At 52.3% G+C, this 13,219-nt stretch overlaps 1 protein-coding gene across 1 annotated transcript in view; it reads left to right on the top strand.

Annotated features, from left to right (window-relative positions):
• The window catches only part of LOC142311708 (serine/threonine-protein phosphatase 4 regulatory subunit 1-like), a 136,607-nt gene that overhangs the window by 61,277 nt on the left and 62,111 nt on the right, over window positions 1-13,219 (top strand). The window contains exon 11 of the mRNA XM_075350353.1: window positions 8,959-9,320. Coding sequence (XP_075206468.1) covers window positions 8,959-9,320 — 362 coding nt within the window. The remainder of the gene's footprint in view (window positions 1-8,958; window positions 9,321-13,219) is intronic.

The following is a 13,219-nucleotide window of genomic DNA, read 5'->3' as shown; positions in this document are numbered from 1 at the left end:
TATGCTCAAAATCTGTGTTAATTTAGTTTGGGAATAAGATAAACGCCTGGTGTCAACTCCCGCTGTCCCTTACTGGTCGAACTAACCTATTAAAAATGGTGCTAATGCCCAAACTTCTGTATCTTCTCCACAACGCCCCAATATGGATCCAGTGGAATTTTTTTTTTTGTAAAATCAATACTCTGTTTCGGGAAATCTTGTGGAAAAAGCAGCAGTCCAGAATTCACCTTGAGACCCTGCAGAGAGGGAAGGAGGAGGGGGTCTGCCAGTTCCCAAACCCGTAGGGTTATTATGTTGCGGCACAGATGCAGCATATTAGGGGATGGGGAAAGGATGAGGCATATGACGTTGGGGGTAAATTGTTGAAGGGCCTTTGCAAAGCGGGGAGACCCGGTGGCTTTCTTGGATGCAGGATACTCTCCCAGAGAAAGACCACTACATCCAACATTGGCATAGCTGTAAAAGGTGTGGTAGAGGGAAGGAGTTGCTGGGAATATCAGGAGGGACAGAGTACTGGCCCTTATGGCATAACCAAAGACTGGTAGAGCCGCAGAAACTCCCGGGTTGGAGAATGTGGGTGAGCAGGGGTGTGCATTTGATGTCTCAGATCCTTCAAAATAACACACGTTAAAAGTTTTGACCAGCTCCAAGCTGAGTTTGGGATGCCGCACAGTTCTTTTTACCAATATTTGCAACTCCGGCACGTCTACGAGACACAGACACATCATATAGGCATTAGTATAGAGCGGAATCACACTTTTACAGGCTTGCTGACATCTGACCGCTCCTACGGTATTATCTATAGGTTGTATACAGTGATGTTATCCTGGTACATCGACAAATTCCCTTTGCAAGCCAGAGAAAAGTGGGAGAGGGACTTAGGCCCTATGACGGAGAAACAATGGGATGAGGTCCTGTCTCAGACTCCAAGTCTTGCTGTATCTGAAGGCCAATGACTGTCGCAGCTATTATTACTGTATAGAGTGTACAGGACACCTCTAGTCTGTTACATAAGATAGGGATCCGGACGGATGACTTTTGTCCTAGGTTTGGGCAGGAGAATGCTAATCTGATGCACATGATGTGGTCCTGTGGGAGTATTGAAGACTACTGGAGTGCATTATTAGAGCTGATCGGGCATGTTTTTAATATACGTCTACAGCCAAGACCTGATACATGTATTCTGGGTCTCCTGGAGGGGGGGTGGATCTGAGTTCACCAGTGATGGTTGGTAGTATACGTCTCTTGGCCTACTACTGGTTGGATCCGGCTCCTCTGGCCATCGGGGAACTTAGGGAAAGAGTTAATACGGTACTTCGGCTGGAGAGGGGAGTATACCTTAAAAGAAATTCACTGAAGTTGTTCTATAAGATCTGGGGGGGCGTGGTTGGATACTGAGGGGCTTCCCTCCTTGGCACTGCTGCAAGACCGCATGGGAGACCAGGTCCTCCTTCTGGTAACCGGTTGATAATTTACTTTAATGGGGTAAATTGCATGTTGTTGGAACGCATATGGTTGCTAAAGATGTTGGGTAATTTATATAATGGGTAGTATATTGGAAAATAATACCGTATTTTTCGGATTATAAGACGCACCGGACCATAAGACGCACCCTGGTTTTAGAGAAGGAAAATAGGAAAATAAAATTTTAAGCAAAAAATGTGGTCATGACACGTTGTTATGGGACGAGGATCTGCTGCTGACACTGTTATGGGGGTAATGTCCCCAAATTCTCTACTAAGGTACCCCATCCTAGTAATGATCCTTCTGCTTCTGCCTTCTGTATATATATGTCCCTCATCCTGGTATAGCCCCATCTTGCTATATACTGCCATCCTGGTATGTGCTCCCATACTGCTATATACCCCCATCCTGGTATGTGCTCCCATCCTGCTATATACACCATCATCCTGCTAATATACCCCCATCATCCTGCTAATATACCCCATCATCCTGCTAATATACCCCATCATCCTGCTAATATACCCCCATCATCCTGCTAATATACCCCCATCATCCTGCTCATATATCCCCCATCATCCTGCTCATATACCCCCATCATCCTGCTCATATACCCCCATCATCCTTCTAATATACCCCCATCATCCTGCTCATATACCCCCATAATCCTGCTCATATACCCCCATCATCCTGCTCATATACCCCCATCATCCTGCTCATATACCCCCATCATCCTACTCATATACCCCCCATCTTCCTGCTCATATACCCCCATCTTCCTGCTCATATACCCCCATCTTCCTGCTCATATACCCCCATCATCCTGCTCATATACCCCCATCATCCTGCTCATATACCCCCATCATCCTGCTCATATACCCCCATCATCCTGCTCATATATCCCCATCATTCTGCTATATGTCCTGTATCCTGTGGCAGACAGAAAAAAATAAATAAACGTGTATACTCACCTTTCCTTGCTCCACGCAGCATCGCTCCTCCTCCCCTCTGTGCCGGCAGTGCTGTGGGAGCCGGCCACGATCCCTGCAGCACCGCGATGTCCTCATGGATGTGCCGTCATCGCTGTGAGCACTGCTAGTCTCCACACAGCCGGCAGACAGGAGGACATCGCAATGCTGCAGTGATCGTGGCCGGCTCCCACAGCGCTGCCGGCACAGACAGGAGGACATTGCGGTGCTGCAGGGGAACGGTGAGTGTACTGATTCACTGCAGCCCGCGCTGATGATAATGCACGGGGAGCAGTGAATACAGCCACGCATGATCACTCCAGGCTGTAGTTGCCAGGGGTGATCTTGCGGGCAGGCTGTTTACTTTGCGCACGTCCCCCGCCCATCATCCCGCCCACCTGTCAGCGCTGAGAGATGGGCGGGAGGATGGGTGTGCATATGTAATGAGCGGGCCCACGAAAAATATGGTATGTACTTTGTGACCCATACAGATGTAGGGCGTAGACTGTTTGTGCACTGTTTTTCCCTTTCTCTGTAATGTTTTTGTGGGGAAACAAACTATTTTCTTTATCGTTCCTTTGGGAGACCCAGACCATGGGTGTTTAGCTTCTGCCTCCGGAGGACACACAAAGTACTACACTTAAAAGTGTTGCTCCTCCCTCTGAGCTTATACACCCCCTGGTAGCCAGTCCTAGCCAGTTTATTGCTTTGTGTCAGGAGGCATACATCCACACATGCATTCTCATCTGATTTGTTTGACTTTTGGAAAGAGTTTGAAGAAAAGCGGGTCCATGTCTGGACTCCCGGCATGTCCCTTCTCACCCCACTGTGTCGGCGGTGTTGTTAAGGTTGATTTACAAGGCTGCAGCCTTACATGCCGCGCTCCTTCACCATCCCTTCTGGGCTCTGGCTTGAAGTGGGAGCCAGCACGGTCTCCATGCCTGGCAGGAGTCCGGTCTCCATCCACAGCCCCTTGAGGATTCTGTTGGACCGGAGCACTCATCCCCAGGGACATGGCCCTGCGTCTCAGCAGCTAAGTACCTGAGACGTTTATGTTGGGGGTCCCGGTTCTTTATTGTAAGGGGAGAGTATGCTGTATGTGATAGTTTTAACTTTTCCGGCGGGTTCTCTAGCTTTTGCCTGAGAACCGCGCCGATGGTGCCTGCTTGTCGGCCTCGCCGCTTACATTTAGGCCCCGGCTTCGCCGGAGGCCTAGTTTCATTTTCCTGCCCTCGCATGTCACTCATGCAGAGGGACAGGTTCGGCTCCTCCCGGCGGCCGTTCTACACAGGGGAGGGACACTCCCCACTGCTGGGGCGTCCCTCCTTCCCTGCAGGTCTCTATAGCCCTCCAGTTCCCGCTCTTTTATAGGAACGCCCTCTTCTCAGGCAGAGTTCACTCTGCTCTGGGACATCCTGCATTCTGCATCTCTGCTGAGGTGCTGCGACTGGGGGACCGGGCTTCGGGATCTGGAGGGCACACAACACCGCGCTCAGCGGTCTGGTAAGCCACAGCCGGTCTCCGGTTGTGGACCTCTGTATACCAGCAGCATGTCTCACACAAGGAGCAAGGCTCCAAAGCTTGATTCTGCATGCACTGCATGTAAGCTCCTGCTGCCTGAGCCGAGCACCTATCCACATTGTGATGTCTGCTCTAACTTGGCGGTGCCACAGCCTGGAGTCTCACCCCCAGTGGTCTCTCAGGCTGCTGGTGCACCTGTGATTGAACCCCTGGCCTGGGTAGAGTCCTTTTCTAGGTCCATATCCCAGTCATTTGCTGAGTCCATGGGGCTTTTGTCCAGGACTTTGATGAATATGCATCAGCCCCCCTCACAGGGTGCCTCTAATACTCTTGACAGAGGACTCCTATCCTCTGACCTCCGTCCATCGGAGCTCACGGAGGATTCTTCATCTGATCCCAGACCCCGTCCTTCTAAGAGAAGGCGCAGGGTTTCCTCCCCCTCCCCATCCCACGGCTCTGTCTCAAGAGCTGACTCTCAAGATAAGGAGGATGCCCTCACTGGGGGCTCGGAGGCTATGTATCCCATCGATTTCTCTGAGGGTGACTCAGATCTTAGTGATTTGATTGCTTCTATTAATTCTGTGCTGGATCTCAATCCGCCAGTGTCAGAGGAGCAACTCTCTTTGGCAGAAAAGTACCAGTTTACCTCGCCTAAGAGAGTGAAGAGTGTGTTCTTTAACCACTCCAGTTTTCAGACCGCTGTGACCAAACCCAGGGCCTGCCCTGACAAACTCTTTCCAAAGCGTGGTTCTGATGACCGGTTTCCATTTCCACCTGAGGTGGGCAAGGAGTGGTCTCACTCCCCAAAGGTAGACCCCCCGGTGTCTAGGCTCTCAGCCCGGACCGTTGTGTCCGTGGCTGACGGCACCTCACTTAAGGATTCCACTGACCGTCAGATTGACCTTCTGGCCAAATCTGTGTATGAAGCTGCGGGGGCCGCGTTTTCCCCGACTTTTGCAGCAGTGTGGGCTCTCAAAGCCATCTCTGCTTCTCTAGAGGAGATGCATTCCCTCACCAAGGAATCTATGCCTGAGATGGTTACCTTAACTGCTCAGGCTTCAGCTTTTTCATCCTATGCCATGTCTGCCATGCTAGAGGCTGCTCACCGCACTGCGGTGGCTTCAGCTAATTCTCTTGTTATCCGCAGGATTTTGTGGCTTCGAGAGTGGAAGGCAGATGCTTCTTCCAAGAAGTTTCTTGCTGGGCTCCCTTTTGCTGGTTCACGGATGTTTGGTGAACAGCTGGATGAAATCATTAAAGAAGCTACTGGCGGGAAGAGTACTTCCATGCCACAAATCAAGACCAGGAAACCCGCCCAGGGTAGGAATCAATGGAGGTTTCGTTACTTTCGTTCCTCCAACTGGTCATCCTCTAAGCCTTCCGCCTCGTCCGCTAACTCAGCCAAGGATCAGAAATCCAACTGGCGCCCAAAAGCGCGTCCGCAGAAGACCGCAGGAGGTTCTGCCACTAAGGCAGCTTCCTCATGACTCTCGGCCCGCTCCAGCCACGTCCTTAGTCGGTGGCAGGCTCTCCCACTTTGGCGACGCTTGGTTAAAGCAAGTCTCCGATCAGTGGGTGAGAGACATCATATCTCACGGCTACAGGATAGAATTCTCTTCCAGCCCTCCAAACAGATTTTTTCTCTCAACTCCCCCCTGCTCCAAGGCTGCCGCCTTCTCGCAGGCCGTGGCGTCCTTGCAGGCAAACGGAGTGATTGTCCCAGTTCCCGCTCAGCAACGGTTCAGAGGTTTTTACTCAAATCTCTTCCTAGTTCCAAAAAAGGATGGTACCTTCCGGCCCATCCTGGATCTCAAGCTTCTCAACAAGCATGTCCGGGTGCGGCATTTTCGCATGGAGTCTCTGCGATCAGTCATTGCCTCTATGACCCAAGGGGAGTTCCTGGCGTCCATCGACATCAGAGATGCCTATCTACATGTGCCAATCGCAGTGTCACATCAGCGTTGGTTACGTTTTGCGATAGGAGAGGATCATTTCCAATTCGTGGCTCTCCCCTACGGGTTAGCCACGGCCCCTCGGGTATTCACCAAGGTCATGGCGGCAGTGATTGCGGTCCTGCACCTCCAGGGGTTAGCAGTGCTTCCTTATCTGGACGACCTTCTGGTCAAGGGTACATCCAGCGCAGACTGTCAGCGGAGTGTTTCACTCACTCTCGCCACCCTAGCCCAATTCGGGTGGATTGTCAATCTTCCCAAATCCACTCTGACTCCGACCCAGAGTCTCACGTACCTAGGGATGCAGTTCGAGACTTTGCCGGCACTTGTGAAGTTGCCCTTAGACAAACAGCTGTCACTCCGGCTAGCGGTGCGCTCTCTCCTGAGGCCCCGCCGTTATACCCTCAGGCGTCTGATGCAGGTGCTGGGTCAAATGGTGGCCTCCATGGAGGCGGTTCCCTTTGCCCAGTTCCATCTGCGTCCTCTGCAGCTGGACATTCTCCGCTGTTGGGACAAGCGGCCTTCCTCCTTACAGAGGTTAGTGGCTCTGTCGCCACGGACCAGGAGCTCTCTTCAGTGGTGGCTTCGACCCCTCTCCCTGTCCCAAGGGCGCTCCTTCCTGACTCCGTCCTGGGTGATTCTCACCACGGATGCCAGCCTATCCGGCTGGGCTTGGACTCTGTCCGAGTCAGCCCTTTCAATCAATGTGCTGGAAACCAGAGCTGTGCTTCTAGCTCTCCTAGCCTTTCACCACCTGTTGGCGGGCAGGCACATTCGAGTCCAGTCAGACAACGCGACAGCGGTTGCCTACATCAATCACCAAGGCGGGACACGCAGCCGCCTGGCAATGTTGGAGGTCCAACGCATTCTTCAATAGACGGAGGACTCCAAGTCCACCATATCCGCAGTCCACATCCCTGGCGTAGAAAACTGGGAGGCAGATTATCTCAGCCGTCAATCCGTGGACGGTGGCGAGTGGTCCCTGCACCCGGCAGTGTTTCAGTCAATCTGCCGCAAGTGGGGCACTCCGGACGTGGACCTAATGGCATCCCGTCACAACAACAAGGTTCCGGTTTACGTGGCTCGCTCCCACGAACCTCAGGCCTTCGCCGCGGACGCTCTGGTTCAAGACTGGTCCCAGTTTCGTCTGTCCTACGTGTTTCCCCCTCTAGCTCTCTTGCCCAGACTCCTGCGCAAGATCAGAATGGAGGGCCGTCTAGTCATCCTCATTGCACCGGACTGGCCCAGGCGAGCTTGGTATCCGGACCTGCTCCAACTGTCCATGGAGATGCCGTGGCATCTTCTGGACCGTCCAGACCTGCTCTCGCAAGGTCCGTTTTTCCGCGCGAATTCTGCGGCACTCAAATTGACGGCGTGGCTCTTGAGTCCTGGCGGCTTCTGGTATTCCTCCTGAAGTCATCTCCACTATGACTCGAGCCCGTAAGTCTTCCTCCGTCAAGATCTATCACAGGACTTGGAAAATTTTCCTGTCCTGGTGTCGCTCTTCCGGCCATTCTCCTTGGCCATTCTCGTTGCCGACCCTTCTGTCTTTTTTACAGTCCGGTCTGCAGCTAGGACTGTCCCTCAACTCTCTCAAGGGACAAGTCTCAGCTCTATCAGTGCTGTTTCAGTGGCGTCTCGCCCGGCTTGCTCAGGTCCGCCCTTTCATGCAAGGTGCGTCTCACATCATTCCGCCTTATCGGCGGCCCTTGGATCCCTGGGACCTTAACTTAGTCCTCACGGTATTGCAGAAACCCCCTTTCGAGCCCCTTAGGGAGGTTTCTTTGTATCGTCTTTCTCAAAAGGTGGCCTTTCTAGTTGCCATAACTTCTCTCAGGAGAGTCTCTGATTTGGCTGCGCTCTCCTCGGAGTCACCTTTTTTGTTTTTTCACCAAGACAAGGTAGTTCTCCGTCCGACCCCGGACTTTCTTCCTAAGGTGGTCTCTCCCTTCCACCTTAACCAGGATATTTCCTTGCCTTCCTTCTGTCCGGCCCCTGTTCATCGCTTTGAGAAAGCGCTGCATACTCTAGATCTGGTGCGTGCTCTCCGGATCTATGTGTCTCGCACCGCTGCGCTTAGGCGGTGCACCTCTCTTTTTGTGCTAACCACAGGGCGGCGCAAGGGTCTCTCTGCTTCTAAGCCGACCTTGGCCCGTTGGATTAGATCGACCATTTCGGACGCCTTCCAGAGTACTCAGGTGCCTCCCCCTCCGGGGATCAAAGCACACTCGACCAGAGCTGTCGGTGCCTCTTGGGCTTTTAGGCACCAGGCTACGGCTCAACAAGTCTGTCAGGCTGCCACTTGGACTAGCCTGCATACCTTTTCGAAGCACTACCAAGTGCATGCTCATGCTTCGGGAGATGCGAGCTTCGGCAGACGCATCCTTCAGGCGGCTGTCGCCCACTTGTGAAGTTAGGCTCCGCCTACTTCTTAGTTTTTTCTGTTTATTCCCACCCAGGGACAGCTTTGGAACATCCCATGGTCTGGGTCTCCCAAAGGAACGATAAAGAAAAAGAGAATTTTGTTACTTACCGTAAATTCTTTTTCTTATAGTTCCGTATTGGGAGACCCAGCTCCCTCCCTGTTGCCTGTTGGCAATTTTCTTGTTCCGCGTGTTATCACCGGCTGTTGTCGTGGACAGAGTCTCCGGTTGTTCCGGTTCTTACTCGGTTCTACTTGTGGGTGGCTATTCTCCTTCAGCTTTTGCACTAAACTGGGTAGGACTGGCTACCAGGGGGTGTATAAGCTCAGAGGGAGGAGCTACACTTTTAAGTGTAGTACTTTGTGTGTCCTCCGGAGGCAGAAGCTAAACACCCATGGTCTGGGTCTCCCAATACGGAACTATAAGAAAAAGAATTTACGGTAAGTAACAAAATTCTCTTTATTTGTGTTATGTAATTTTGTTGATAAATAAAAATGAACCTGATTAAAAAAAAATAAATAAATATCTCTAAGGGCCTGTTCACACAGTTGTTTTTGTGCCTTCATGCCTCGTCCTAGGCTTTTGTTGCTATAATGGAAACAATGTAACTTACAATTTACTTGTCCTCAACAGCGAGAAGGGCAATATCTTCACTGAAGCAAATCGGGCCAGCGAGAACTGCATTGGTTCTTCCAATAATAGTGAACATGTCACAGGCAGTTCCTCTGCAGAAAACGATGGGAGCCATAGCAGGAGACCCCCAGCCGGCAGCTGTACAGAAGGACGACCTGATGTCTTTAACTCTTTCTTATACTGGAGAAGCCCTCTGCCCGACATAAGTGAAGAACTAGATTTACTGCCTGCACCCGAGTCACAGAAAGATACTGACCTAGAATCTGAATCCAATCTCATCTGCAAGTCATACATGGCCAGTAGTGACATAGAGAAGGTTCTGCAGAGCTTGCAGGGGCACATGGATGATCCGGACGTTCAAGGTAATTACATACCAGTTGTATGGACTCTTAGACCTGTATCCGTCACCTACACATTCTGTTGATACTTTGATCCTATTACCTACGTATAATTCATACACTGTAATAATACTCATATATACGCTGTAGAAATTGCAGCCTTTACTTTAACCCCTTCCCGACTTAAAGAGAACCAACTACTAGGATTTCTTTATCGTTCCTTTGGGAGACCCATACCATGGGTGTTTAGCTTCTGCCTCCCAGGACACACAAAGTACTACACTTAAAAGTGTAGCTCCTCCCTCTGAGCTTATACACCCCCTGGTAGCCAGTCCTAGCCAGTTTATTGCTTTGTGTCAGGAGGCATACATCCACACATGCATTCTCATCTGATTTGTTTGACTTTTGGAAAGAGTTTGAAGAAAAGCGGGTCTATGTCTGGACTCCCGGAATGTCCCTTCTCACCCCACTGTGTCGGCGGTGTTGTTAAGGTTGATTTACAAGGCTACAGCCTTACATGCCGCGCTCCTTCACCATCCCTTCTGGGCTTTGGCTTGAAGTGGGAGCCAGCACGGTCTCCATGCCTGGCAGGAGTCCGGTCTCCATCCACAGCCCCTTGAGGATTCTGTTGGACCGGAGCACTCATCCCCAGGGACATGGCCCTGCGTCTCAGCAGCTAAGTACCTGAGACGTTTATGTTGGGGGTCCCGGTTCTTTATTGTAAGGGGAGAGTATGCTGTATGTGATAGTTTTAACTTTTCCAGCGGATTCTCTAGCTTTTGCCTGAGAACCGCGCCGATGGTGCCTGCTTATCGGCCTCGCCGCTTAAATTTAGGCCCCGGCTTCGCCGGAGGCCTAGTTTCATTTTCCTGCCCTCGCATGTCACTCATGCAGAGGGACAGGTTCGGCTCCTCCCGGCGGCCGTTCTACACAGGGGAGGGACACTCCCCACTGCTGGGGCGTCCCTCCTTCCCTGCAGGTCTCTATAGCCCTCCAGTTCCCGCTCTTTTATAGGAACGCCCTCTTCTCAGGCAGAGTTCACTCTGCTCTGGGACATCCTGCATTCTGCATCTCTGCTGAGGTGCTGCGACTGGGGGACCGGGCTTCGGGATCTGGAGGGCACACAACACCGCGCTCAGCGGTCTGGTAAGCCACAGCCGGTCTCCGGTTGTGGACCTCTGTATACCAGCAGCATGTCTCACACAAGGAGCAAGGCCCAGTGGTCTCTCAGGCTGCTGCTGCACCTGTGATTGGACCCCCGGCCTGGGTAGAGTCCTTTTCTAGGTCCATATCCCAGTCATTTGCTGAGTCCATGGGACTTTTGTCCAGGACTTTGATGAATATGCATCAGCCCCCCTCACAGGGTGCCTCTAATACTCTTGACAGAGGACTCCTATCCTCTGACCTCCGTCCATCGGAGCTCACGGAGGATTCATCATCTGATCCCAGACCCCGTCCTTCTAAGAGAAGGCGCAGGGTTTCCTCCCCTCCCCATCCCACGGCTCTGTCTCAAGAGCTGACTCTCAAGATAAGGAGGATGCCCTCACTGGGGGCTCGGAGGCTATGTATCCTATCGATTTGATGATTTGATAATGATTTGATTGCTTCTATTAATTCTGTGCTGGATCTCAATCCGCCAGTGTCAGAGGAGCAACTCTCTTTGGCAGAAAAACATCAGTTTACCTCGCCTAAGAGAGTGAAGAGTGTGTTCTTTAACCACTCCAGTTTTCAGACCGCTGTGACCAAACCCAGGGCCTGCCCTGACAAACGCTTTCCAAAGCGTGGTTCTGATGACCGGTTTCCATTTCCACTTGAGGTGGGCAAGGAGTGGTCTAGGCTATCAGCCCGGACCGTTGTGTCCGTGGCTGACGGCACCTCACTTAAGGATTCCACTGACCGTCAGATTGACCTTCTGGCCAAATCTGTGTATGAAGCTGCGGGGGCCGCGTTTTCCCCGTCTTTTGCAGCAGTGTGGGCTCTCAAAGCCATCTCTGCTTCTCTAGAAGAGATGCATTCCCTCACCAAGGAATCTATGCCTGAGATGGTTACCTTAACTGCTCAGGCTTCAGCCTTTTCATCTTATGCCATGTCTGCCATGCTGGAGGCTACTCACCGCACTGCGGTGGCTTCAGCTAATTCTCTTGTTATCCGCAGGATTTTGTGGCTTCGAGAGTGGAAGGCAGATGCTTCGTCTAAGAAGTACCTTGCTGGGCTCCCTTTTGCTGGTTCACGGATGTTTGGTGAACAGCTGGATGAAATCATTAAAGAAGCTACTGGCGGGAAGAGTACTTCCATGCCACAAACCAAGACCAGGAAACCCGCCCAGGGTAGGAATCAATGGAGGTTTCGTTACTTTCGTTCCTCCAACTGGTCATCCTCTAAGCCTTCCGCCTCGTCCGCTAACTCAGCCAAGGATCAGAAATCCAACTGGCGCCCAAAAGCGCGTCCACCGAAGACCGCAGGAGGTTCTGCCACTAAGGCAGCTTCCTCATGACTCTCGGCCCGCTCCAGCCACGTCCTTAGTCGGTGGCAGGCTCTCCCACTTTGGCGACGCTTGGTTAAAGCAAGTCTCCGATCAGTGGGTGAGAGACATCATATCTCACGGCTACAGGATAGAATTCTCTTCCAGCCCTCCAAACAGATTTTTTCTCTCAACTCCCCCCTGCTCCAAGGCCGCCGCCTTCTCGCAGGCCGTGGCGTCCTTGCAGGCAAACGGAGTGATTGTCCCAGTTCCCGCTCAGGAACGGTTCAGAGGTTTTTACTCAAATCTCTTCCTAGTTCCAAAAAAGGACGGTACCTTCCGGCCCATCCTGGATCTCAAGCTTCTCAACAAGCATGTCCGGGTGCGGCATTTTCGCATGGAGTCTCTGCGATCAGTCATTGCCTCTATGACCCAAGGGGAGTTCCTGGCGTCCATCGACATCAGAGATGCCTATCTACATGTGCCAATCGCAGTGTCACATCAGCGTTGGTTACGTTTTGCGATAGGAGAGGATCATTTGCAATCCGTGGCTCTCCCCTTCGGGTTAGCCACGGCCCCTCGGGTATTCACCAAGGTCATGGCGGCAGTGATTGCGGTCCGGCACCTCCAGGGGTTAGCAGTGCTTCCTTATCTGGACGACCTTCTGGTCAAGGGTACATCCAGCGCAGACTGTCAGCGGAGTGTTTCGCTCACTCTCGCCACCCTAGCCCAATTCGGGTGGATTGTCAATCTTCCCAAATCCACTCTGACTCCGACCCAGAGTCTCACGTACCTAGGGATGCAGTTCGAGACTTTGCCGGCACTTGTGATGTTGCCCTTAATCAAACAGCAGTCTTTCCGGCTAGCGGTGCGCTCTCTCCTGAGGCCCCACCGTTATTCCCTCAGGCGCCTGATGCAGGTGCTGGGTCATATGGTGGCCTCCATGGAGGCGGTTCCCTTTGACCAGTTCCATCTGCGTCCTCTGCAGCTGGACATTCTCTGCTGTTGGGACAAGCGGCCTTCCTCCTTACAGAGGTTAGTGGCTCTGTCGCCACGGACCAGGAGCTCTCTTCAGTGGTGGCTTCGACCCCTCTCCCTGTCCCAAGGGCGCTCCTTCCTGACTCCGTCCTGGGTGATTCTCACCACGGATGGCAGCCTTTCCGGCTGCGGAGCGGTACATCTCCACCACAGAGTACCGGGGACTCCGTCCGAGTCAGCCCTTTCAATCAATGTGCTGGAAACCAGAGCCGTGCTTCTAGCTCTCCTAGCTTTTCACCATCTGTTGGCGGGCAGGCACATTCGAGTCCAGTCAGACAACGCGACAGCGGTTGCCTACATCAATCACCAAGGCGGGACACGCAGCCGCCTGGCAATGTTGGAGGTCCAACGCATTCTTTAATGGGCGGAGGACTCCAAGTCCACCATATCCGCAGTCCACATCCCTGGCATAGAAAACTGGGAG

The sequence above is a fragment of the Anomaloglossus baeobatrachus genome, chromosome 5 (assembly GCF_048569485.1).
Source record: "Anomaloglossus baeobatrachus isolate aAnoBae1 chromosome 5, aAnoBae1.hap1, whole genome shotgun sequence".
NCBI classification, from domain to species: Eukaryota; Metazoa; Chordata; class Amphibia; order Anura; family Aromobatidae; genus Anomaloglossus; species Anomaloglossus baeobatrachus.
Note: the sequence above shows the minus strand (reverse complement) of the source record. Positions and strands in the feature narration are given on the sequence as shown.